The sequence below is a fragment of the Nanorana parkeri genome, unplaced genomic scaffold, assembly GCF_000935625.1.
Source record: "Nanorana parkeri isolate BGI_ZX_2015 unplaced genomic scaffold, ASM93562v1 scaffold276, whole genome shotgun sequence".
NCBI lineage: Eukaryota > Metazoa > Chordata > Amphibia > Anura > Dicroglossidae > Nanorana > Nanorana parkeri.
In genome coordinates, this window is record NW_017306544.1 from 278079 (window position 1) to 305707 (window position 27629).

Here is a 27629-nt window from a genome sequence, read left to right on the forward strand (position 1 = left end):
CAGCGAGTCACTGCAGAAAGTCTCGCGACGCTTGGTTTTCGTCGCAGAAGATGGAGGCCTCCGGTTCCCTGATTGTCAACAACAAAATGAGGACCGGAGCGGGCGGAATCGGTGCTGGCAGCCCTCTACCAGGAAAGGGAAGAGAATATAACCGGAACCAACGAAAAGATTCGGAGGTGAGCAGGAACAGATTATCCGTGGTTTACTCAGCTCGGTTGACCGGGTTACATTAAAAGGTGGTCAAGAAATAATGTACAATGTTGACAGTTTGTATTATTGGCAAACAGGAAAACTGTCCAAGTGATGCAGGTATCTCTGTAGCAGGAAATCTCCATTACTCTGATATCAGCCCCTGTGTTTGCAAGGAATGTGCGCACTGTCAGTGAGAATGTATAGTAATGTCTTCCCTCTGTAAGCTGGGCTGGAAATACTCTCAGCTAACTCTGTCACTACCACCACAGCGGCTGCTTTGACTTGCTAGGATAGTCATTGCATAGAGTAGGACTGCAACCACCGAACTGAATCATTGATAATGAGAGTAGTTATCAACTATTCTCATTATCGATTAGTTGGTTGGATCCCCTAGCTCTCTGCTCCATGCTGGGAGGAGGGCACAGCAAGCAGTGGACGGGTGCAACAGCCAGTCTACTATTGGCTATTGCAATTTAAAATGGCCAATAGCAGGCTGGCTATTGCACCAGTCCACTAGCTGCTGTATTTACATTCAGCTGCACTCTGTGAAATCTTGCCACTGGCCGCTGTCATTCCCAGGCTGAAGCTTTTCAACTGTCATGAGCTTACAATACAATTATTATTTTTTTAAATTATAAAAGAGGGGAAAAAGTAATTTTCGCTTTCGGCCTGACAAATTCTGCTGCGGGAGGTGCATTGCAGTGCCATTCATTTCAATGGCACCCCAAACACGCCACCCACCCACAGTGTGATACCCTGCACTGGAACGCATGGTACCGCAATGCTGTGCGTTCCAGTGCAGTGTGATTGCATAAACTTGTACATGCAGTTTGATTCTGAAGTAGGCGAATTGATAGCTAGCTAGATAGACAGTGCAGCCTGTCCAGAGACCTGGAGGCTGGGAGAGGTGCACATTTTTTATATAATGTATTGGTGGGGTGAAATAATAAAAACGGATTCAATGTTTCACAGAATCTGATTCATGGCTTGTTCACACTATCCAATTCGTTCAGGGCACAGTTCCATGCCATGAACGCACTGGATCGCATAAACAATGCCTCCCCATGTTCTGGGACGGGAGGGGGTGTGGTGGTGCCATTCATATCAATAGCAACACCGACACGCCTCCCGCCTGCACTGGAACATGTACTACCCTGCGATCGCACTGGAATGCAGGGCATTACAGTACCACGTGTTCTGATGCGTGTGATCGCACTGCTGGTGGGAGGCATGTCTATGAATGGCACCACCATGCTCCCTCTCCACCCAAGAATGCAAGAAGGCTTTGTTTATGCCTGTAGTGCTCTACTTGTGGGTCGTGACCCAAAAGTGGAATGTTGAGATAGATCACCTGCACTCCATACAGCATACAGACCTTCTGCTACTGGTATTGATAACACGGATGGTGCCATGTAGCAGGAATGTCAGAAGTGGAAATCACCAGCACTTAACTTGTATGCATGAAACGTGGTCACTTTTATTAAATGAAATCATGTCACATGCGCCGTCAAGCCAACGTTTGAGGGCCACACAGGGTCCCTTCCTCAGGGCAACAGTGGCACATGTCGCCCTGAGGAAGGGACCCGGCGTGGCCTCTAAACCTTGGCTTGATGACACGTGACATGATATACTTTATTAAAAGCGACCAATGGGAGAGATTCTGCAGTAGTGCACTGTATCAACAGGTGTGTGCAAAGAGTTGGAGGCAGAAAAACACTTCTTTAATGGCATCATTTTGTGATGCTTAAAATGTCCAATCCACTAAACTATAAAAGAATAAACAATCTAGAAAATGTAATTCAGGGAGAAAATCTCGAAAAATCCATCCTTGTACTAGTTTCTTCAGGACCTACATGAAGAATGTTAACACAAAAACTAATAGCAAGCGAGAGCTTGTAATATTCTCTTATAGGTTGAGAATTTATAGACCCCTATATAATGTTGTGGATTAATGTAGGGTAACTAATCAGTAATCCGTGTTCAGGACTAGTGTATGTCCTGACAGCTGAAATGTGTTCTCTGATTGGTTACCATGGGTCATGGGTTTTACGTTTGCTCTCATGGTTATGTGCTATCTTTTCTAAACATAAATGTTTTTACAGTTAAATTGCACTTTACATATATTTTATTTTTAATTACAATCTCTTTAAAAACACCATTACGTATAATCAATCTGCTATTGTTGCAGGGCTATTCGGAGTCTCCTGACCTAGAATTTGTGTATACTGATGCAGACAGATGGGCTGCTGAACTTTCAGGTATGACCATGATATGCTTGGGCCTCTGTTCATATCAATTTATTATAATGCATGGATGATTAGCGAGCACTAGGTGACTTGTATTGGCTTATTTAGTATGGCAGTGAACAGAGCGTATGGGAATATGCAAGCCCGCATTCACAGCTGTGCGTGCCGTGAACGCATGTCACATTCGTGCGTGTTTTTTCATATATCTGAGAAGTGGACATAAATATCTGCTTATCCTGCTGTTATCTGCTGCTTTCTGTGACCGGTTGACAATGCTATCCACACGCTCCCAATGCAGGTGTATTGTTGTCATCTCTGTGTGTGCATTTCTGCACAGGAACTACAAACAGTGGTGCCAGTCCTGCAATCCTCTCCTTTGCAACACTCAGCAGTGCTTGGCAGACGGCTGTGCATTGTGAATATGGCTCAGCGGGAAAAATGGCAAGGGAGCCTGGGAATTGTAGCCTTCAAATTAGCAATCCTCTCCTTTGCAACACCCAGCAGTGCCTGGCTGACAGCAGACGGCTGTGCATTGTGAATAAGGATTAGAGGGAAAAATGGCAAGGGAGCCTGGGAAGTGTAGCCTTCAAATTGCAGGGATGTCAGTGGAAGTGGTGATCCACTGCAGCTTCTGCCCACCCTCAGGCCCGGTCTGTAGAGACTTAGATCTTAATAATAGACCATGACTGCTAATTTGAACCACAAAAAAAGGTATGCTGTGCTATTTTGAATACTCAAAAAACTTTAATTTTCTATGCACTATACCCTGCTTGCTCGTGGTAAGCAGAGTTTACATTTATCTACTTTACATTGACCCTCTACTGCTACTTATGACCAAGGAAGTTGGATGGATTTAACAGGATGCAAATAGTTATGCTATCAAGACTTAAATAATTTGGAAAACTATGTAAATTGGTTATTAACAGGAAGAAAGTCATATGGGATCCTACGTATATTACATAAGCTTATGTTTAATACCAACACCCAAGCTCAAAGCTATACATAAAATTAAAAGAAGGAATCTGAGGGGGGGAGGAGTACACTGCTTGGCTACAACAGGTGCATACATATAGAGACTACTCCTTTTAAAACTATGGGGGTAACCTTTTTATACCATAGTTCTCTTTAGGGTCATGGGAGGACATATACTAACCTCCTCCCATGACCCAAAGCTCAGTATATAGCGAGCTATTGTCCACTATATACTGAGCGCGCCACAGCCGGGACGGATACAGACAATACTGAGATCCACCCAGCTGGCTGATTGACAGTGGGCTCTGCCTATCTAGAGGCAGAGCCAGCTGTACCCGCCCCCTCCCCCGTCCATTCCCCAGTCAGCACTGGAGGATCGGAGATGGGAGGGGGGGAATTCCTGCGGGGAGCGGTGGCTGACAGTCACCGCTCTCTGCAGGGAGATAATCGAAAAGTGAGCAAGCGACGGTATGTGTTCGCTCATTTCCCGATCTATAGAGCCGATGTGTTACAGTTTCAATGTCACACATCGGCTCTAACTATGAGGATGAGTGCAAATCACTCACCTCATAGTTCTCCTTTTAAGCTTGAGTGATTATGTTTAAAGTGGACTGTCTTCCTGCACTGGGTTGTTTTGCTAAACTAAATATGTTTAAAAAAAACTTTCCCCATCTGCAAAAGGCTGCTTTTGATGCAGTTGAGACACTTGGAATTCCAAAAGTTTGTTAAATGAAAATACATTGAGAGGAATGTATCAAGACTGGAGCAGACAAAAGCTGGAGCAGCTGTTCATGGAAACCAATCAGCTTCTCTCTTCAGTTTGTTGTGTTAAGATTTGAAAATGAAAGAGAGAAGCTGATTGGTTTCCATGCACAGCTGCTCCAGATTTGGTCTGCCCCAGTTTTGATAAAATCCGCCCCATTGTTTCGACAACGTGTTACAGAAGAGTAGAGTCAGTGCAGAGCTTTGTCTCAGTGGAGCAATCTAGCCATATGTCTATTTTGTTAAATGATGATTCCTGTGCTTGGCACAGCTCCATCCATAAACAGTGTGGACGGAGGAATCTCCACTGCCGGCTACTTTTTTTTCAGAAGCCACGGCTGCGATAATCCACTTCCTCTGCCAAACAATGACTGCATCTCATAGGATGCAGTCACAGTTCGGGGGATCATTTTTCCGGCTGGCTCAACTGACTTTTGTTAATCTGGGTGGTGCTTGCATTGCTGCCCATGGCTGGAATTTCGGCATGAATCTGCCAAAATTCTAGTCGTTTTGAACAACTACAAGCAGTAGAAGTATGCAAAATCATAAAGGGGGAAAAAAAAAGTTAGCAGTAAGGTAATTACTTACTGTCTCCGCCACTCGCTCCCATCCAAAGATCTGAAGATTCTCAAGTGGCCGAGCAGCATGATGGGGCGGGTGCATGCGCAGTACAGATCTTTGGCGGGGAGGAGAGACTAGCTTTAAGTCAATGCAGGCAGCCGTGACTGTGTGCGTTGGACAGATACCATGGGACAGAGAGACTGGAGTCTGCGGTGGATCAGAAACTGGCATCAGCGCTGGAGGGACTCCTGAAAACTACAGGAAAGAAGATAATCGGATCAAGTCATCATTTAAGGTAAGTCCTTAAAGCAGCATGGGGGGTTGTGACTTTATTGTCACTTTAACACCAGCACGAAAAGACCAGTGAGCATATTGGCGATTTATACATGTGAAAACTGTGGTGTTAGCAGGATCACACTGTAACTGCTCATATTCAAGTCATCCATTTATTTTGCTTGACTGAACAACACAGTTCTAATTTTAAAACTTTTATAATATTAAATAATCCTAATATATTTTTGTGCTTGCTCCTTCATGACAGAACTATACAGTTATACAGAAAGCCCCGAATTTCAGCTAAACAAGAAGTGCTTTAATGAGGACTTTCAAATACATGGTGAGTTGCCCCATTTCCTATTCTGAATAGATTGAGTGATTTATATTGGTGTTAGAATGAAAAAGTGGAAAATCAGGACCCGATCACACCACAACCCAGTGTGCTGCAATGCAGGCCTTTTTATTTGTTGCGGTGCAATGAATGGCAGCATAAGGCATGTAAAGTATGGTAACCGGTACCACAAGTGGTGTGACTCAGCTCTCAGGCATTTTCCTAGCTGAATTGAAAGAGTTGGCAATCTGCAGTTTTTTTATTTGAATATATTCATGCAGATTTGTCTCGGCTATTTAAAATGATGTTACTCAGTAATGCAGGCAGTTATTAATGATGACTTGAATGAATTTCAAGGATTAAAACCTACATGTTTTATATTTAAGTGAACCAAAAGGAAAAAAACAATTACAATTGCACCCGTTCGCTTACTGGTATGTTCATCAGTAACATGTTTACTTGTTACTAGTTTGAACCGCAAGTATGTAACAGTCTGTGAACCCATGACACTCCTGACCGCTTTTTCCATATAGGTTCAAGTGGGTGCAGCTGTGATCAACGGATGGCACCCGTTATTATGCACAAGTAGAAGTATGGACAACGGCACTCCAGATGCAGTACAGATGCGTCTATTTATTAACGGAAATGCACTAGGTGTTTATGCTGCATTTTCATTAATAAATAGACTCATCTGGAGTGCCAGTGTCCATACTTCTACTTGAACGCAAGTATAGTAACATTGCTCTGCCTTTTTGCTCTCTTGTGATTTCACCTTATTCATGCTTGGATACATGTACTTATCTAGGAGCCAGCAACAGATTAAGGGGTTAGAAATTGTGGAATTTGTCATTGCTTCTCTGTCCATTATGGATGAATATTTCCTTGTTACCTTTTTAAATCAAAATGGGTTTGTTTGAGTCATGGGACAGGTATGTGTGGCCAGATATCTCTCTTCCTGCCATTTATAGGGGACATATCATATCCAACAATTTGTAAAATTACCTTAAATCATTCTGCAGTTCCTACGTCTAGATGAAACAGGGCAAGTGTGACTGTGTTTGTGCAGTGGTCCCAGGTTTACATTCCCATGTATGCTTGCATGTCTGCAGTTGTAGCACTAGAAGGAATCTTGTGACCATTTTCCTATAGGGTCACCTTGCTGCAGACCCTATATTATTGGCTGGCAAATTTGGTTCTGGGCACAGGATGAAGGGAACAGTTGGCATAGATTTAGATGGTCCTCACTCTTAGCTATATACTGTACCTCCTCTCCTGATTCTTCACATCCGACTAGTGCAGACAGTTAATAGTAATCACTGTACATGGCCTCTTTTAGACCTTTGTAAGCATTCTAGTTGCCTTTTCTAGAATTCCTTGAGGCGGGCATTTGCCTAGCTTCCACTTTTAGTGCACTTTTTGTTTTTTTAGATGTTCCATATAATATAACTTTACTTGCTTAGTGTGTGAAATATTTACCTGATTTCAACATCTCTAAATATGTTATTTTTGCCTAATGTGTATTTTCAAGTACCCGATAAAAAATGGACAGAGCTAGATGTGTCCCAACAGCGTACTTACACCATGCGGCTTCTCGATGCGCTGGAAGTCACAGCCAGGGAGAAACGACTGAAGGTGGGCCGGGCTTTGCTATATCTAGCGCAAGGTAAGCCCAGAAAATAGAGAGGACAATAAAGTGTTTAAATATGCTTGTTCCCCCATGTGATATTTGTTGTATTGACACTGTTTTATTTAATATATTTGTAGGTACTTTTGGAGAGTGTAGCTGTGAAGCTGAGGTCCAGACCTGGCAACGACATAACATCTTCCTTTTGTTGGAAGCAGGGGCGTTTAATGCCCTTGTGGAACTGCTGAACATGGAAGTCGAGTGAGTAGCACTATTGAGTAAAGAATCTGTACGGCTGAATAGGGGAAAAAACCTTCTTTACAGCATACTACCTTTTCTGGACTGCTTTATAGTTTATTTTAGAGTTTCGGAAGTAGAATTATTGGCATTCTGTTTACCAGCTACATATGCAAATTATTGGGTTACACAGCTGAACAACCGTTTTTTTTAAATGTGGATAGAATGAAGAAGGGTTGGAATTTTTTGAAGGTTTGTATTGTTGCCTCTATATTCAGGGAGGTTTATCTTTACTTCCTTTTAACCTCTTGCCGTCCGCCCGCTAAGAAAAAACGGACGGATGGCAGACCCGCATCAGCGGGTTGCCGTCGCCAGACGGCATTTTTTTCCTGCTCGCACAGCTCCTTGCTGTTCTCCCTCTGTAGTGTGAATGCAGAAGTGATGTGTATTACATCACTTCCCCATTCACCTGTCAATCATCTGGCTCCTACTGCCAGAGAGAAGAAGCTGATGAAGCAAATCTGTGCTTCATCAGCTTCTTTTGGGGTCTCCAGGTGACATTAGGGGTCTAGAGACCCCTAATGTCTCCATAAAGGGGACCTGTCAGTGTACCTGTGCTATTATAGCTATTATATAGGGGGATGGTATCCCCCTATGTAATAGCAATAACAATAAGTGTAAAACAAAAATGTATATAAATAAAAAAAGTTTAAAAAAAGAAGTCAAAAATAAAAAAAGTAAACTCCCCCCTTCGTTTACGCACATATAAACGTAAATATGCGTCGCATGCGCTAGCGCGTGAAAATGACAATTGCGCTACACATGTTACATATTGAAGCAAACGTCACTCTATCGCTTGCCCATTCAGATGAAAGAGACAGGTACTCCTTTAAAGAAGGACCTCTCTTACTCACTTTCCCTGCACATCCTTCCACAGGGTGAGTCAGAGTTATGAGTCCTAACCATGTGTATGTTAAATTATATGTGAACCCAATCACTAAAATCTCATATAAGGTTTATCATTATAGTATTAGAAGGAAATTGGTTAGAAACAAAGCCTACACTGGAAACCTGTACTGCAGCTGCCTCTCCCAGGATTGATGCATCCTTAAATCGAGCCAACCCTCAACTGCATGTGCTCCCTCTAAAGCATCCTGTCCTTTGGATGTTGCCAACATGAGTATGCCAGGGCCCAGGACCTGTAGTATTAAAGCGGACCTTTACCCATATCTTTGAAATAACAACAAACACACCTTTTGGAAATGTTTAGTAATGACAATCTACAAACACATACTTCTAGATAATTGCAGACTTTGTATTCTTTACATACCTTATTTCTCTTTTCTTCCCCAGTCTTCTGACAGTGGCCATGTTTACTAGGGGCAGATTACTAGATCTCATTACTTCCTGGATTTCTGGCACATGTGACTAGGACATGTGACCATGCACATCATCTCAGGGGAGGGAAATGCCTTTCCCTGAGATCTCATGAGATTACAGATGAGATTTCCCAGCAATGCTCTGCTGATGACCAGGCAATCCCAGTGTGCATTGTGTTGGCAAACTGAAGTCATTTGCACTTTCAAAGCAGGAAGTGAATGCTCTGCAAGTGTAAGTATTTCAAAATTGCAGCATTTTACACCTGACATGTCTATGCTATGATTAATCACCATACATACATACATGCATACATACATACATACATACATACATACATACATACATACAGGGATGCATTGGTAGAATTTGATTTTTGAGCATAAAGGTTTGCTTTAAACTTTAATGCTAACAGAATAGAAGGATTAAAAAGAGCCAGCATGTGAGCCTAGAATCCGTTAGCTTTTGCCTAAGCACTTTACAGCACATGCTGCCCACTGTCAGACCTCTCTATAATCCTGTCTTGCACATACTGCCCATGCTGTCATAGCATCTTCTCTTGTGGTACTGCCTCCTATCTTATTCTCTGCACCCTTGGCATGTAATTACTTCTGTTCTGCACATATTTCCCATCCTCATACCTTCTGCAATCCTCTCCTGCACATATTTCCCACCCTACACTCCTCTCTTGCACGTATTGGACATTCTTATGTCCCGTGCACTGTTTTCCTGCACAAATTAAATATGATGCTCTGTCCGTTCAGTTGAACTATCCATAGAATTGAATGGGTTAAGCACAGCTCATATTTGGGCCCAGCTCATAAAATTGCTCAGAAGCAGCTGTGTGGCCTCTTTTGCAATATCTTGCTGGATCGGGACAGGTGAGTATAAAACTCATGGGGTCAGTGGTATCTACAGTATAATTGTAACTATACCAAAGTTGCAGTTTAATTTTTACGTCTTCCTCCTCCTCATCACATAGCTGCCTTCCTCAATAGCTGCAAAGAAGTTCATATTAATGGGCCAAGCCCTATGGTTGGGCCAAGCATGTTCCAACCATAGGCATCCACTGGACATATTAGAAAAGTGGCTCACATCCCATTAATTAATATCTTATAATCTTCCAAAGACCTCAGACATATGTCACTCAAATTAAAATAAAACCGCATATAGTGTAATCCACTTTTATTCAAGTAAACAAAAAGACGTGTATGCCGCGACTATGCATGTTGCACTAACATTAATCACAAAGTGTAAACCGTCGCAATTAAATAGTCCCATTGGTCTTTATCATCATGCTGCTAGATAGTCCCTTTGGTCTTTATTATCAATGGCATATTCCGTTCCTGCATGTGAGGACTGCTGGAAATATGATTGCAGCTTTTTGGGTTTACACTTAGCAATAGGTATAAACATATTGCCAGTTGCAACATTTATTGCTAAACATTTGCTTGTTTGTGATACAGCTGTCAAATTGTTCAAAGTTTTAATATTTAACACTTCTTATGTTCCTAGAAACAGTGCAGCCTGTAGCAATGCTGTTCGGAAACCCGCGATTTCCCTAGCTGACAGTACAGATCTGCGGTAAGATGAAATTGCACTAGAAATTGCGCAATACTCTAAAAACGTATAATTTTTCTCTTGATTAGCTTAATTTCAATAGCTTATATTAACTCATATTCATTTATTTTAGTGTTCTGTTGAACATTATGTACCTGATAGTAGATGTATTGCGTGAAGAAGAAGAATCTGACACCGAGGAGTGGAAATCCATGAGGCAGACATTCCGCACTGAGCTAGGTAAAAAAGATACCCGTATATACTGTTTATCCTGTTACACAGCACTATAGACTGTAGGCACTTGTGCACCGGTGTTACAATATTATCAGAGGCACAGTTATAAAAACATAGGAAATCTTGAATAGCTATTCTTTTCGCCTATTAATTTAGAGAGATGCTGACATTGTGTTTCTATCTGTATTAAAAGTTAAAATATTTGATATTGGGTATTGCTACCTTTCTACAATTTTTGCTTCTATTTATGTGCTGCTCATCTGCTAACTCAAAATTGCTTTTTACCTGTATTACAATGGCATTCAATACAGGATCCCCACTATATAACAATGAACCTTTTGCCGTGATGCTCTTTGGTATGGTGACAAAGTTTTGCAGTGGACACGCTCCGCATTTTCCAATGAAAAAGGTGCTGTTGTTACTGTGGAAGACTGTGTTGGTAAGTTTTTATTCCAGAATTTAATTGGTTCATTTTAATTTCGTATGTTACTGAAAACTGTTATTTTTCCAGTGCACCCTGGGAGGATTTGAAGAGCTACAGGGGACGAAAGCAGAAAAGCGAAAGACTTTGGGGCTACCACCTCTTCCTGAAGACAGTATAAAAGTTATTCGTAACATGAGAGCTGCTTCCCCACCAGCATCAGCTTCTGATCTTATTGAACAGCAGCAAAGGAGGGGTCGGCGAGAGCACAAGGTAAGGAGGAGCATGCTAATGAGCATCTATGTACTTTACAGGAAAAGAAAAAGGTACACTTAACCCCTTCGTGACTGACGACATACAGTGTACGTCGCCAGCATCGGGGCTGTTTAAACAGACTCACAGTTGAGAATTAAGATGCATAAAGGGAGGAAATCCCTTATGCTCAATACTTCACATTTTCATCCAGACACTGGTGCAGTGCACCAATCCAACGTATTCCCTTTTGTCAGTAGTTTAGTGATCCTTTACATCAGGACTCGACAAATCCCAGGCGCCAGGTCGCTAATGCAACTAAAAATTGCATCCTGGCCCCTAGGCTTTTGTCACCCATTCCTTCCGCCGCCGCCGCCTAAATAAACTCCTGCCGTTCTCCTCCCTGCCGCAGACTCACAGACAGTCAGAGGGGACACAGATTGCTGCAGCTGATTATAGCCTGTAAGGAGGGAACGCTGACAGTCTGTGAGTCTGCAGCGGGGAGGAGAATGGCTGAGTTCATTGCAGCGGTGGTGGGAGAAGAAACGAGCCTGCATTCCCCACGCTGCCCCTGCCGCCAGCTGTGATCAGTCTGCAATCCAGCGGCCGGCAGCAATAGCCAGCTTGCTATTGGCTATTTTAAATTGCACTAGGCAAAAGCAGGCTGGCTATCGCACCTTCCCACTGCCTGCTGTCATTTAGCAGAGGAGGACCTGAAGGAGAACTGTTTATTTTTGCCTTTTGCCCAGACTGTCATTTGCTGTAAGAAGCAGTGCCCTGCTTGGATATTAGTCGTCATCACCAGAAATGAATTTACAGAGGCACTGAAATGGGCAACTTTCCAAAAAGATTACTGGACACTGCTGCAATGAATAGACAAACAATATCTGCAGAGACCAGTGGTAATTCTGCAGTGGTCCAATACACCCCTTGCTGAGGTAAAGCTAGAGCTCTCCAATCAGCAGGGAGAAATGTCCAACATGCCTGCAACTGGATGGAGCAGACATTCTGGCTATCTGTAGTGAGACAACACAAATGTCCTCTGCAGCATGCTGACTGGAAAAGGCTCTTCTACTTGGGCTGTGGCTGCTTTCTAAAGAAAACAAACTAAGACGTTGCTCCTGGAATGTATTTAGATCATTTAAACTGGAAGTATAATTGGGCTTACACAAATGTTGTTTTTATATTGCCTTCCTGTAATCACCTGTACAGCTGCATTTAGATGGCAAGACAGAGAATGGGCACTTCGAGACAGTCAGGGCTCCTTAACTTTACCTCGGTGGCTATTTAAAATGGAGAGTGGATACAGTGTTTTAACAGGTCATGCAGCAGGGCTCATCTCCCTGAACCTCAATCCTGAAGCCCTCAAAGACACATTTGTAAAGCACACCAATTAGCTTTATACATGTGCAGGTGTTTTCTTTTGATTTTGTTTTTGCAGTAGTATGGCCATGGTATGGCGTGAATTCAATATAATTAATTTAAACTTGGTGGAGGTGAAATAAAGACTTTGTGTTTATGCTTGATTACAGCTCTAGATGTTAAAGTGAACCTGTACCCATATCTTAAAAATAACACAACAAACACACCTTTTAAAAATGTTTAGTAATGACAATCTAAAAACACATACTACATTATAAACACGACATATGTGTGGGTTTTTTTCCAGGCTCTTATCAAGCAAGATAACCTTGATGCTTTTAATGAGCGAGACCCTTACAAAACAGATGATTCTCGTGACGAAGAGGAGGAAAATGATGAAGATAATAGTCTGGAGGCAGAACCTTTCCCTTTGGAGCGGGAAGAAATAATGCCACCAGCAGTTACACAGCCTGCTGTTGATCGTCTTGCTTTTCAGAAAGGTTTACCGTGGGCACCCAAAGTAAGGTGAGAGAGGGAAATTGATGGCTAGTGGTGCATGTTCTGAGATTTTAAATGCATCATTTTTCATAATATCCATTCTCATGTGAAATGGATGTTTTTAAATATATTTTTTGCTTTGTCGAACAGGGAGAAAGACATTGAGATTTTCTTGGAATCTAGTCGCAGTAAATTCATTGGATACACTCTCGGAAGGTAAGATGAATACTCAGTTCTATCGTTTTTAATTTTCTTATTTTTTTTTTTTTATCCACTGCTTTACTCTTGTATATGTTCTCTTGATTATCACAGTGACACTGATACAGTTGTTGGTTTACCAAGGCCCATTCATGAAAGCATTCGCACTTTAAAGCTCGTAAGTATGCACTTGGTATAAGATTAATTGCAGTGAGTATACACCAAAGGTAATCCTAGAAAAATACAGCCTATCAAAACGGGCTAAAGGGATTTAGCTGTAATAAAAAATATTTAAAGTTTTATTATTTAATTTCAGTAAAATATACACCCTCCCTTATCCAGATTAAAGTGTATTTCCAGCCAATTTTTCCCATAGTCATTTTCCAGGACAGCATTGCGAGAGAGAGTCTCCTCTCCAAACCACAGGAAACACATCACCCATTCAGATTCATAAGACCTGCCTCTTCTCCAGTCCCTCAGTCATTGTGTTTCCTCAGTCAACTGGGGAATGTGTCACTAGAATGCTGGGGGAGCCTCCATCGCTAAATTCTGTCTGGCTGTTTGTCTGGTGAGTGCAGGTGCCTTCCTACCCGTTTTTAGGTCTCCAGTGGTCCTAGGCAGGCGAAGGGGGTTTGCTGACTCTCCGTTCTTCAGTGCCCGCAGGATGGACTCTGCCTAACCTCTGCAATTTTCGGCTGCAGTGAACACAGGTCCTTCTGGCACTAGCCCAGCTCAAGTAGGATTTTTTTGATTGAATCCCACCTCCCTGTCCCCTCTGACCATCTTTCTCCTCCCGGGCCCCTTGGTGCAGGGCGTTTAGGTGTTGAGAGGCACTCTGTCCTTGGGTGTTTGGCGGTATTTTGGATGTGGGTTTAACCTTCTTATAGGTACTCTTTTTGGCAGGCTAAGGCTTTTGAATAAAACCAGGATTGCTTCCAAGAAGAAATGCCGTTTTTTTTTTGGACAAGCTTAGCTACAGCTGCTCTAAAACTTTGTGCCAACAGTGTATTGATGGTCTCAATGAACTTGAAATTTTGAGCCCTGATCTACAGTACATAATATCAAAAGATTCAGAGAATCTGGAGAAATGTCTGTGCGCAAGGGACATGGCTGAAACGCAATATTGGATGCCTGTGGTCTTTGGGCCTTCAGACAGCACTGCCTTAAAAATAGGCATGATTCTGTGATGCACATCACTGCATGGGCTCAGGAATACTTCCAAAAATCATTGTCTGTAAGCACAGGTCGGCGTACCATCCAAAAATGCAAGTTAAAGCTCATTCAAAGAAGTGATATCTGAACATGATCCACAAATGACACCGTCTTCTCTAGGCGGAATCTCATTTAAAATGGTCTGTTGCATAGTGGAAAACTGTTCTGTGATAAGATGAATGGAAATTTGACATTCTTTTTGGCAACCATGGGTGCGGCGTACTCCGGACTAAAGAGGAGAGGGACCTTCCGGCTTGTTATCAGCGCTCAGTTTAAAAGCCTGCATCTCTGATGGTATGGGGGTGCATTAGTGCTTATGCAATGGGCAGCTTACACATCTGGAAAGGCACCATCAATGCTGAATTATATATATTCCGGTTTTAGAGCAGCATATACTCTCATTCAGATGGTGTCTTTTTCAGGGAAGGCCTTGAAAATTTCTGCAGGACAATGCTAAACCCCATACTGCATCTATGACAACCACATGACTTTGTAGTAGAAGAGTCTGGGTGCTTGACTAGCCTGCCTGCAGTCCAGAAGTTTCAACAATTAAAAATATTTGGTGCATTTTAAAATGAAAAATATGGTCAAAGAAGACCCAGGACTGCTGAGCAGTTAGAATCCTATATCAGGCAAGACTGGGGACAACATTCCTCTCCGAAAACTCCAGCAACTGGTCTCCCCAGTTCCCAGACGTTTACAGAGTGTTGTTAAAAGAAGAGGGGGTGCTACACCGTGGTTAACATGGCCCTGTCCCAACTTTTTTGAGACGTTTTGCTGCCATCAATTTCCAAATTACCTTTTTTTTTTTCTTTTTCTTTTTTTTCTTCATTTCTTACATTTTCTCAGTTTAACCATTTTGATATGTTTTCTATTGTGAAAAAAATATGGGTTTGAGATTTGTCATTCATTGCCTTCTGTGTTTTTTTGGAATGGGACTGTAAGCTCCAGGCAGATGCTCTCCCAGAATGTCCAGATGTTCTGTCCCATGGACCAGTTTACCATCCTAATTCAGTTGCTCGCTTTAACAGCGTGGATGTTGAGGCCTAGCTTTTGAGGGACAGGAGCATCTCTGAATCAGTCTTTCCCATGATGCTGGGAGCGAGGGGGTCCTCTCCCCACATGGTTTCTCATTGCACATGGAAGGCAAATCCTGGCTTTTCTGCAATTGGGCCCTGATCAGCATTTGGCCCTGAGTACTATCAAGGTGAAGTTCTTGGCACTTGCAATCTTGTTCTAGAGACTGATAGCTTCCCATTTTTTAATTAGGACTTTGGTGCAGGATGTCTTTCCTGTGACTTTGTGGGATCTGATTGTAGTTCTCCTGGCACTTCAGAAACCACCTTCTCAAACTGTTGGGGATATTCTCCTTTCCACTCTCACAGTCTTGCTTTTCATACTCTCATCACCTCTCCAAGGCATATGTCTGAACTGGCAGCTTTGCCCATTAAAGAAGCCTTGCTGGTCTTACAAAGGGACAAGGTGATGTTGAGCCTTTTTTTTTCCCTAAGGGTGTTTTGGATTTTCATCTCAACCAGGACATCTGTTCTTCCACTCTTCTGTTCATCTGCAGTTGAACAGAAGGAGTTCGCTCTCCATTGCCTGGATGCAGTTTGTGCTGTGCTCATTTAATTCACAGCCACTGTTTCTATTAGAAAGACTGATGCACTTATTATCATCCCTGATGGTCTCCATCCAGATCAATATTCAAGCTTATGGTCTTTTTGGCATCAAGCTACTGTTTCCTAGTTCTCCACGTTTTACCATATCAGGCCTCCTTTGATGCCAGCTTCTGGTGTAAGGTCCTTCAGGCGGCTCTTTGAATTGCAGGCAGTCCTTAGTTCTGTTGTTTTTTTGCGGGATTGTTAGTGTTGCTGTTGTCCACCCCTCACTTGGACTGTGTCCCATTGCTCTGTGTCTGTGCTCATGCACTTGGTACTATGTTTCCACCAAAGTGAGGCATGGGGTTTTACCAGGCTGGTCACTGTTTTGTTTGTTTGTTTACCAGTGCAGGTGGTAGTGTAACCCAACAGACTCTGAATTCCTGTGTCCCTTTATGAAAACAAAAAAAATATATTAATTTACATTTTTTAACATAAATTTAAAAGAAATTAAAGCGCCCCATCCCCACACATGCACATATAAACACACAACCCTCATATGGGACACGTGTAAACAATTGCGCAGTGCATAATAAGTGGTCCTGTGCATGCTGAGGTAAGCAGAATATCTCTATGACCATTTATGGTTAACTGTAAGATGATAAGCTGTAAAGTTTTCTAATGGATCACCTGTGAAAAATGTTGCGTATTATGGTTTGTCGCCATTTCGCGTGTGAATGCCGTTCGAAGCCTTGACATATTTGGTATCTATTGACGTGATTCAATCTCCTCTTACCTTATTGTGTTTTCTGTGCACTAAAATTAATTTAAATGTATTTTTTTTACTGAAAATCTAGATTTGATAAAGTTGTGCTAATATGCATTTTCATGAAAAAAATTGATCCAGCGGTGAAAAGGTTGAGAGACGTTTTTTGGCCCTGGCTGTTTGTTTTCATTTGGCTGTTGGCAAAGCATTCCATAGTTCACACCTTTTTTTCAGGAGGTGACTAATGCTATTCCCTCTGTGAGGCATCCCCTTGAGCTGTAGATCTTCAGAAACCTCCGTTCATACTCTTCACAGAGATTCCTCTGCTGTTTTTGTCTCACAAGGTGGCTTTTTTTTATCGCCATTACCTTGACTAGGAGAGACTCATAGCTGGCAGCTTTACTGCATAACACTGCATTCTTTGTTTTCCATAGGGAAAAATGGGATTATTTTGTAATTGCCAAAGGATTCTTTTCTCCGACATTCTCCCCTGGTCTTCTTCTTCTTCTTTCTTCTTTCTTCTTTCTTCTTTCTTCTTTCTTCTTTCTTCTTTCTTCTTTCTTCTCGAATGAGCTGATCTCTTTTCCATGTAGGTCGAAAAAAAATACTAAAAAGGCTGTGCATTTCCTTGAAATATTTATTTATGTAAGTGGTCAATTTACCGCGGAACCCAGAAATATAAAAAAGGGAGAATACACAGCAAAAAGGGATACCTAGGATATGTTTCTTATACAGTACAATAATAATAATTAAAAAAACAAAACACTTCAGCCTCTTTCCTTTTTTTCTTGTCCTTTTTCAAGATACTTTGCTGAAATCTTACTTTATGTTTTATAGAAATCATAATTTTAGTACTGTTAGTGTTAAATCAGCTAGATATTTAGAGCAACAGAAAATGTAAGTTTTAGCCAACAAGATTGACATATATAAAACTAAAACATTTTCCACAAAAAGTCACTATTCATGATTTACAATCAATACTGAAAACACTGCTGAAAGTTTACCCCTTTCAGGTTACATTCAAGTATTGCAGCATCTGATGAGTCTTGTTTTATTGATTTATAAATTGCTTGAGTTGTAACTGAAACATTGTCTCTTCAACAGCACAAATACACATCTATCGCTGAAGTTCAAATTCGCCTAGAGGAGGAATTCTTGAAGTGTCCACTATCTGGGGTATGTAACATTTATTTTAAGATGGAGACGGTCTGGTATAGTTTACAATATTTGGAAACCCTAACATTAAACTTCAGTTATTTGCTTCCTTTTGGTCTGTTAAATATATTATTAAAATAGTTTTGATATGTAAAAACAATACCAGTTTATCCTACCAGAAATCTTGTGAGCTGATAACATCTTGTGCTCTCTGCCTTTGCTTACTGTTTTAAGTTAGCATTGTTCCCAGTTCTTGCTATGAACTGCAGAACACCTACTCCTGTGTTTTATAAAGAGGAGATGGGAAGGTGTTTTTTAGTCCTAAACACTTTCCTAGGGTGACAATACTGCTCCTCTTTGGATACAGTATGGTGAGTGTTGTCACCTTAAGATCAGAGGTGTGTTGGTAGCAGGATCACCAGGTGAAAATAAAGGAAAGAAAGCCTCATAAATAAAACTTATGATGCTGGACTGGTAAACTTTATTATGACATTTTCTTTCCTTAAGAACATACGTTTTTAGATGTGCTTTAAATTGCTTATTGGATTTGACATTTGATTTTCTGTTTAACATTAGGGTGAAGAAGAAGTTGAACAAGTGCCTGCAGAGATTTTATATCAGGGACTCCTCCCTAGCCTACCCCAGTATATGGTAAGCAAACAGTGTCCTGTTGCTGGTTTTCCAGTAGTTATATATCCTACATTTAACACAGTAGAGGGGGTGAAAGATAAGAGAAAGAATACCCACTCCTTTTTGAAAAAAATACACTGTGCACTTGGAAACAATAACTAGAGCAATAAGCCAAATTGTCACCCTGCTCTTAGTCAAGGTCCAGGTGTATGAACCCAAAGCAAGTGAACTGTACAAATAGAATCTACTGTCCCACCAACAAAAATGCTCAGGGTGTGCAGGCTCAGCAATAATAAGGAACCACTGGATTTCCAAGCAGGCAAGCAGGAACCTTTTATTATACATAGGGGTCTATTCACAAAAGGGTGAAGAGTTTGGAGAAGGCAGGAGAAGTGAACAATCTAGGACAACATAGCTGAACTGGAAAGTGAGCTGAATTGGAGAATTTCTCCAAATCAGCTATGGTTGTCCTAGATTGTTCACTTCTCCTGCCTTCTCCAAACCCTTTACCCTCTTGTGAATAGACCCCATAGTATTGTGCTACTGACAGCCATGTTGGTGGTTGTTTGCCACCCCTAGCAGCCCTGCCTCCCTAAGCCACGTCATATGTAAATTTCTTTTAGATTGCCTTGCTGAAGATCCTTCTAGCTGCAGCTCCGACTTCCAAAGCCAAGACAGATTCTATTAATATCCTGGCAGATGTCCTTCCAGAAGAGATGCCGTAAGTGTTACTTTTAAGTAAATTGCTGGTTTTGTTTTTTTTTGTTTTAAAATTTACTCACCTGTGGCTTTTTTTTTTTTTAAAGAACCACTGTATTGCAGAGCATGAAACTTGGAGTAGATGTGAATCGACACAAAGAGATAATTGTTAAAGCTATTTCTGCTGTGCTGCTGCTCTTACTTAAACACTTCAAACTGAATCACATTTACCAGGTTTGTTTCTTTTTATATGAAATATTAGAAAAAAAAATTCCAAATATCAAATATGCCATTCTGTTCATAATATAGTATTTAATTTTCTTTTTGTTTCAATACCTATCATATGCAGTGGTGCTTTACATTTTGGTAACCCTTTTGAATTGTCAGTATCATGCAAGTCCTAAAACTAGAAAGCAGTTAAAACCACATGGCTGGTTGACTTACTGTACTTGAAGGAAATGATCCACAGTTACTTTACATATGTGTCTGGCAAAAGTATGAAAACTTTTGCTTTCAGTAACTGGTGGCCCCCCCTTGTGAATTGTTTCTTAAACGAGAAATATGAGGTGAGTGCTTTTCACTCACCTCATAGCTTTAGCCGACCTGTGACAATGAGACTGTCACAGGGCGGCTCAGTAGATCGAGAGGTGAGCGAACACATACCCGCGTTCACTCGCCTCTCGAGCCTGTCACAGCTCTCTGCCGTGACAGGGAAGGGGCTGGATTCCCCCCGCTCCGATCCGCCAGCGCTGACTGGCGGAACGGATGGGGGCGGGTACAGCTGGCTCTGCCTCTAGATAGGCAGAGCCAGCTGTCACTCACGCAGCTGGGCAGATCCCGCCACAATTGTTGGGATCCGCTTCAGCTGCGGCGTCTCAGTATACCACGAGATGTAGCTCGCGGTATACTGAGCCTAGGGTGACGGGAGGACGCTAGTTTGTGTCCTCCCGTTACCCTAAGGAGAACTATGGGGCAAAGCCTTAACCCCATAGTTCTCCTTTAAGGAAATATGGCTATATTTACTAATGATCCCCCACAGTTTGCTTTTCAAATAGGACCAGGAAGTGCAGAATTATATTTCTTGATATTTAGCTTTCTTACAAACATTTGTATATCTAATGTATGTTTCAAACTTATTAATGTCTCTAAACGGTGCAGATTTTAATCCTTAATGTAAAACCTTTTGTTCATCTTGGGATGGTTGGGCCGAGTTAATATTAAATATACCTTCCTCTACCACATTCTGTTTCTTCTTTTCCTCCCACCTCTACACCGTCTCTTGCATACCCCCTTTCTTTTCTGTTCCCAAATCCTTCTCTTTAATATCCATTCTCTCCGGTTCTTTGTTTGGGGCCATCCTTCATTATTTCTGCTCCTGTGTGGGGACCATATTTCCCCTCGATGTCTGCCCCATTCTGTATTGGGGTGTTTCCCCCAGTACCTGTCCCAAATCATACAGGGAGATAAAACTCCGGTAAGTAGGGGACATGACTCTCTGTACGCCTCACTGTGTGTTGTGACCCCAAATAGTCAGTGGCAGCACACCCAGCATTGCTGGTGATCCCTATGGTGGAGTCCTATGGGAGCCTTGTGGGGAGGGACAGATCAGGAAATAGTGATGTATCACAGAGAGTTCTGGATAGAAGCTTGGGGTCTGCCTACTCAACATGCAGAGCACACAGGGACCAATGCCTTGTGCTAATGTTAATATTAAATTAAAAAGTGACAGTGGTATGTTAGTGTGTGCTAATGTGGCAGCTGTGTTAGTCTGTAGTAATGTAACATCCACATGTCTGTTTGCCTGCCTGACCGTATGGTTGCCCGTAGTGATGAGCTGGGCCTTGCTATGAACCCAATTCGCCTGAGTTTGCCCGAACCCACTCAGACCCGTGATTTATCCCTTTAAGGTGTCCCCCCATTTATTTTAAAATGTTCGCAACCATGGTATTGCTACTTCTGTGTAACAGGGAAATAAATTAGTATGGAATGGATCAAGCTCCGGGTGCTTGCAGTGCCTGGTGGTGAGAAACTGTATTACTACTTGTGAAATGAAATTCAAATGTTTTTCAGTCTGCTTTTAATAGCAGAAACAATTTTATAATGATTTAATGATTATTGCTAAAAATAACTTTGATGTTTGGGGGATAAAGGTGTTAAAAAAAATAAAATGAGCCGTCATAGGTATCAGGTGTGCTAAGTATGCCACTGCACCTGACTTTAAAGCGGATCTTTACACTCAAAAATAACATTCTACCAATACATCCCTCTATGTATGATGATTAATAATAATAACATAGACACGTGGGGTATAAAATGCTATGATTTTGAAATACTTACACTTGCAGAGCATTCATTAACTGCTTTGAAAGGGCAAAATGACTTCAGTTTGTCAAAGCAATGCACACTGTGATTGCCTTGTCATCAGGAGAGCATTGCTGGGAATTCTCATCTGTAATTTCACGGGATCTCAGGGAAAGGCATTTTCCTCCCCTGAGATAATGTACATGACCACATGTCCTAGTCACATGTGCCAGAAATTCAGGAAGTAAATGGAGAGCTAGTAATCTGCCCTTAGTTAACTATCAGAGGACTGGGGAAGAATAGAGAAATAAGGTATGCAAAGAATACAAAGCCAGCTATTATCTAGAAGTATGCGTTTGTAGATTGTCATTACTAAACATTTCTAAAGGTGTGTTTGTTGTTATTGTAAAGATCTGGGTAAAGGTCCACTGTAATTTCGCCTTCAGATAAACGGAGAATCCCAGAGGTTCACATACTTTAGCCACACACAAATATGTAACTTTGGTGCATTGTGTTCAGTAAAGAACAATAATGTTTTTGTGAACTTTGTTAATTGGGTTCTCATTATCTCGTTTTAAGATGTGTGAAAAACAGATCACTTTTTAGGTCATATTCATTTCAAAATATGAAAGATTCAAAGGGGTTCACAACCTCTAAAGCACAATGCCAACGTATATTAGATTTTAGTTTGCTGTAATTTAGTTTGCTGTCATTTAGTTTGCTGTTTTAACGTGAAAGCCTTGTGGAACTGAAACAAGTGCCAAGTATTTTTCTGCTGTCTGTGCAAACAGGAATTGAGAGGAAATATCTAAAAAGTTGAGATCAATCCCTCTTAGACAGTGTCGACAAAGATTTTTCCCTTCATTTCTGTTTCGGTGATAGCTGGTGATAGTTCTAAATCCCCATCACTTTCTATCCAGGTGAAAGTGGTCACCAGAACAGCGTGATGAATGTCCTTTTCCGTAACCCATGCAAAGAATTGTTGTCTATAGATACACTTTAAAGGAAACCTATATTGCGTGAAATATGTAGGCTTTAAAGGAAACCTTTTATTTATGGAAATACGTAGGGTTTCATTACTAATCTTTCTTAAGATCCTAGTTGCCTAATGGTTATGTTGATCCAGTGGCAATATAACTTTTTTAAGCCACAAACCTGGAACAAGTGTGTATGTCAGCGGTTATCAATTCATAGTGTACATACTTGTTCCAGGTTAGTGACTCAAAGTACTGAAGCCGGAGAAAGCCAGGCAACCCACATTTTTAGAATTAGACTAGCAAGGGCAACTTATGGATTTCTCTCCAGTCAAGTTTTCTTTTAAAGATAGGTTGTTGAAATGATTGATCTCTTATATGTTATAAACCATAGAGGTCCTCTATGCCTTAGAGGCAGCCATCTGAAGAGAGGTGCTACTAGTCATGTCATGATAGGACCTTTTACAGGGGACTGGGTGGATTTATTTTCATTCATTTTTTTATTTGTGTCATCACAATGTGTTTATAAATACCCCTGGAACTAGCCAAAAACAAATTGGTAACAACATGTGCTCTGTGGAGCAGTCACAGCAGACACATGGCTAAGAATGGAGCTTGTGCTTGAATTGAGAATGATGTGCAGAGTTATGTGTTTCCAGTGGATTTCAGATCCACTTATCTTAACAGAAAACTGTAACCCTTTACAAAAATCGAATGAGAGCCAAGTGTCATCAACACTCATTAAAATTTCCAACATGTTTTTGTTTAATTATCCTTGAACAAATGTAGGCTATTTGCACCTCCCCTGCACTCTGAAGCCCATGTCTTATTTGATTGCTTTATTTGCCCCTCTTCCTTTTGTAGCAGTTGTAGCATTTACATGCATGCTTATAAAAATCTTATCAAATCCAATCCACCTTCATGTAGCACAGGCATGAAGCTTAGGCATCATGAGAGTAACCACTGCCAACAGGGGAATAAACATGTCGCCACCCCGACATCTCGGCTATGCTGAGACCACTGCACTGGCTGCGATGCGAGTCCACACTACTTTTTCAATCTTCCTTATTCTACTTTGAACCTTTTCAGGGGAAACTGGCTGTGCTAAACTACTATTTAATGAGGTGAGCTATCATGGGGAAGCAATTTTTTTTACAGTAGCATTCAAACTATAATTTGGTAACAATTTCTGATGCTATTAGTTAATTCCAACACTTTGCCAGTTATTTTTTTTTTTTTTTTAAAGCTGCTTTGGAAGTTTCCCCATTCTTGACAAAGGCAAATGTAATCCCAACATATGTGTTATAGATAGACTTTTCCGTTTTCTTTTTTAAAGACATTATGCCCAATGCAGGGATGGTGGGGCATAACCTTTTCTCGAAGTACTACTAGGTTTTGTTTTTTTCATTTTTCACTTTTTTATTACCTTGTGCTTCACTTTTGCATCACAAACGTTCATGTTATGCTAGTATTAATTGGCAAGATAGTAATATAAAAAAGGCTTGTGGTTGTGCTGTTGATGGGTGGAGATTGAGCTTGTTAATGGTTACTGGTGGTTATGTTTGTTGATTTTCATGTGCTTTACTTTTATTGAAATGATAGCCCAACAGTCAGCATATATGGGGGTTTTCAGTGCTTCTTTCATTCTAAATTGTTTTTTTACACAACTACCGAGGGAAAATAACCATAAAAGTACTAAAGTCTATAATAGTTCTGTTTACAGCTTTATTTGAATATTTTTTTTTTCCAAGTCTACAGACCTGAAGGATGCTGCTGTGCTGTCTTACATCCATTTTTCTTTTATTTTTCTAGATGGAGTACATGGCCCAGCACCTGGTCTTTGCAAATTGCATTCCATTAATTTTAAAGTTTTTTAATCAAAATATCATGTCATACATCACAGCCAAAAACAGGTAATAGATATCAGAGAATTGTGAGTAGACAAGCATTTTCTGCTAATGTATGTTCAATTCTCACTATATTACTGTTTTCTGTAGTATTTCAGTTCTGGATTACCCATACTGTGTGGTCCATGAACTGCCTGAATTGACAGCAGAAAGTCTGGTAAGCCTTATTACTTAACACCAAAGTCTTTTAAATGCTTGTTTTAGACCTACTATAGCTTATGTTTTGCTATTACAATATTTATACAGGAAGCTGGGGACAATAATCGATTCTGCTGGCGAAACCTGTTTTCGTGCATAAATCTTCTCCGTATCTTAAACAAGCTGACGAAATGGAAACACTCCAGGACCATGGTTAGTAGGACATATATATAGTAGATTTAAATCTGTTTATATACCTAAAATATTTTTCTTATCATAAAACTGTGTTTACTTTATTGTTGTTTAAGGGATTCATGAATTCTATTACAGCTGGGTTATGCTGCCAACTACGGGAGGTTGGGACACTTTTCTTCATGTCCTAGGAGATTGGACGCCTCTGTCAGAATCTCCTGCAGCTCTGTTGGGCAAGGCCTAGGCCTCCTCCATGTCCAGAGAGACCTTCAGACCACTGTGGACCTGCTAACTTTTTGTGCCTGGTTATTGGAACAATCTGCCCACAAAGGCTCTAAGCTCTCCACGGCACCATGTCTGGCAAAGTCTGCCTTTGAGCCTAAAATCCAGCCAAGCCTGTAGTCTCTATCTCCAATTCAGAGCCTGAGCCCAAACAGTCCTCCTCCTGAGGAGGCTAATATTTTGAGTCACCTGGAAATGACCCAGATTTAAGAGGGGTTGTTTCAAACCTGATTGATTGCAGTGTGTGCTACCCTACATCTGGGGGATCAGCCTGTTCCAGCTCTTGTGTCTTTTAGGGCTCCTGCTTTCCACTACACAATTTTGGTGTTTCTATGAGGACTGGAAACACCCTGAAGGGTTCTGAGTCCCTCTTGACAGTGTGTCAGAACTTTTTTTTTTTTTTTTGCGAGAGAGGGTTCATAAAAGGCTGTAGATGCTCCAATTTTCCGCATTTACAGGCACGCCACCAGATGGGTTAGAAGTGTTGACTTTTCCGGAGTTTACTTACAGAGCGCTAAACTTGTTTCTCAAATCCCAAATTAAATAGACTGGAGTGGCTCTTTGTCCTATGCGGGGGCGGGGGGCTTAATCTGCCTAACTGTGTCAAAATAGATAGACTCCCTAAAAGGGGACCCCTCAGTCACTAGGGTATGCCTTTGGATCATTAAGAGATTTGCCAAGGATATCTTTTTATAGATTTCTCAACTCCGTTGTGCCTTTATGGTACAATTTGACTTGACAGCATCTGCTATCTCTAATTACCCGCCTACTGATATATTTAAATCACAAGGTGCGAAAGGTTTAATATCTAGGTTGTACTCTTATTTGTTACATACTAGAATTGGGAAAACCCTGCTACTGGCTAGATCTAAATGGTCTTGATGTATTGTTAATATGTCGGATCAAGACTGGAAAGATATATGCTCCTCTCATTTAAGAGTCTCAAAGGCTATTAACTTCAAAATTATAAATTGTGCATTATACATCAAGCATATTTATTGTCATATTTATTGTCAATCAGATTATATAAGAAGGGTTGTCTATCGACTACCATATATTTGCGGTGTCATCAGGATAATGCAGATTTTCTTGATAACTTGATAAACTTGATATCTTGAGTACTTGATAAACTATCCATCACACTCTCAAGACCAGTGCCATATACGATCTTACTGTGTCTGTTTACAGTGTTGGATAAAGAAGAGTGGATGAAATATGAAAGGATATTTCTATCCGAGACTTTATTTATGGCCTGCAAACTTATAGTTTTAAAGTTGATGCAATCAGAAGCACCAGAAATTGCCCACTAGAGTAGAAGGTAAATTAGATTATTTCATATGAGAAATTGATCTTTCAACCCACGGTAATCATATTAAGATTTGGGAAACCTGGATGAAGTCTGATGAGTATATATGGGGTTTAGTGGTTTGTGGTACACTGGCTATATGCATTAACTTTGGAGTTTGTAAACTATACATTTTGATATCGTACGAGGTATTTATTTGACGAAAAGACTATAGAGTATTAGGGAACAGTTTTTATGGTTAGACTATCCTTATGAAATGTTTAATATGAATTTATGTGGTTTTTGGATTATATGGATATGTCTAAAGTTTAATATGCAATAAAGAGTGTTTTAAAAAGATTAGAAAAAAAAAATATTTTCAGTTTCAAATTTTCATTTTGGTGCATCTCTAATATTTACCACAATTTGTCTGGGGCAAGTAACTACACTGGCATTTCACTGTTCTTCAATAGGAAAAGTTGCTTCTACCATTTGCCCCATTTATAACCCCGTTAACGTTACAGTTGCTAAATGTTAGTTTTCCATTTAAAATAAGAAAAATGTCCTTCACATTGGGGAACAACAAGTTCCCAATATTTAACTAATCCAGTTTTTCGAATATCAATAATTTTCTGGGAAATTATTAAGCATGCTCCTATATTTTCTTCAGTAATTATTGAAATCATTTTTTTTTTATTTTCCATAGTGCTTGCTTAAGTAATTCTGAGTAGCTTGGGAAAATAAAAATGTATATTCTTTTAATGTCTATGTTTTGAATGTTCATTTGTTTCTTAATAGATGCTTGTGGTTTTTAAATCTGCACCCATCCTAAAGCGAGCCCTTAAAGTTAAGCAAGCCATGATGCAGCTGTATGTACTTAAGTTGCTAAAAGTACAAACCAAGTACCTTGGGAGACAGTGGAGAAAAAGCAACATGAAGACTATGTCAGCTATCTACCAGAAAGTCCGACATCGTCTTAATGATGACTGGGCCTACGGGAATGGTATGAAGTCTTTGTTCTTAAATATTTGTATTTGCTTTCATTCAACCTTCAAAAAATGCATGACATTACACATATTTACTTTTGCTATAGATCTTGATGCTCGTCCCTGGGATTTTCAAGCTGAGGAATGTGCTCTTAGAGCTAGCATTGAACGGTTCAACTCTCGACGATACGATCGGTCTCATAAGAATCCCGACTTCCTACCTGTTGACAACTGCCTTCAAAGTGTGCTTGGACAACATGTAGAACTGCCAGAAGACTTTCAGATGAATTATGATCTTTGGCTAGAGAGAGAGGTTTTTTCTAAGCCTATATCCTGGGAAGAGTTGTTGCAATAAAACATACAGTACAGCACCTGCACAAGTGATAAATTACTTCATC

General features: G+C 40.8%; 1 protein-coding gene across 1 annotated transcript; it reads left to right on the forward strand.

The window, feature by feature from the left end:
- Positions 1 to 27629, forward strand: STRIP1 (striatin interacting protein 1). Its single transcript, XM_018557247.1, has 21 exons — positions 1 to 176; positions 2381 to 2450; positions 5275 to 5349; positions 6869 to 7003; positions 7105 to 7225; positions 10094 to 10162; positions 10272 to 10378; positions 10684 to 10811; positions 10884 to 11066; positions 12715 to 12932; positions 13056 to 13121; positions 13218 to 13281; positions 17787 to 17858; positions 18414 to 18488; positions 19091 to 19188; positions 19274 to 19400; positions 24254 to 24354; positions 24439 to 24505; positions 24595 to 24699; positions 27044 to 27248; positions 27339 to 27629. Exons 1-21 carry the CDS (start codon positions 51 to 53, stop codon positions 27584 to 27586), a joined length of 2460 nt encoding a protein of 819 aa, XP_018412749.1. The 5' UTR covers positions 1 to 50; the 3' UTR covers positions 27587 to 27629.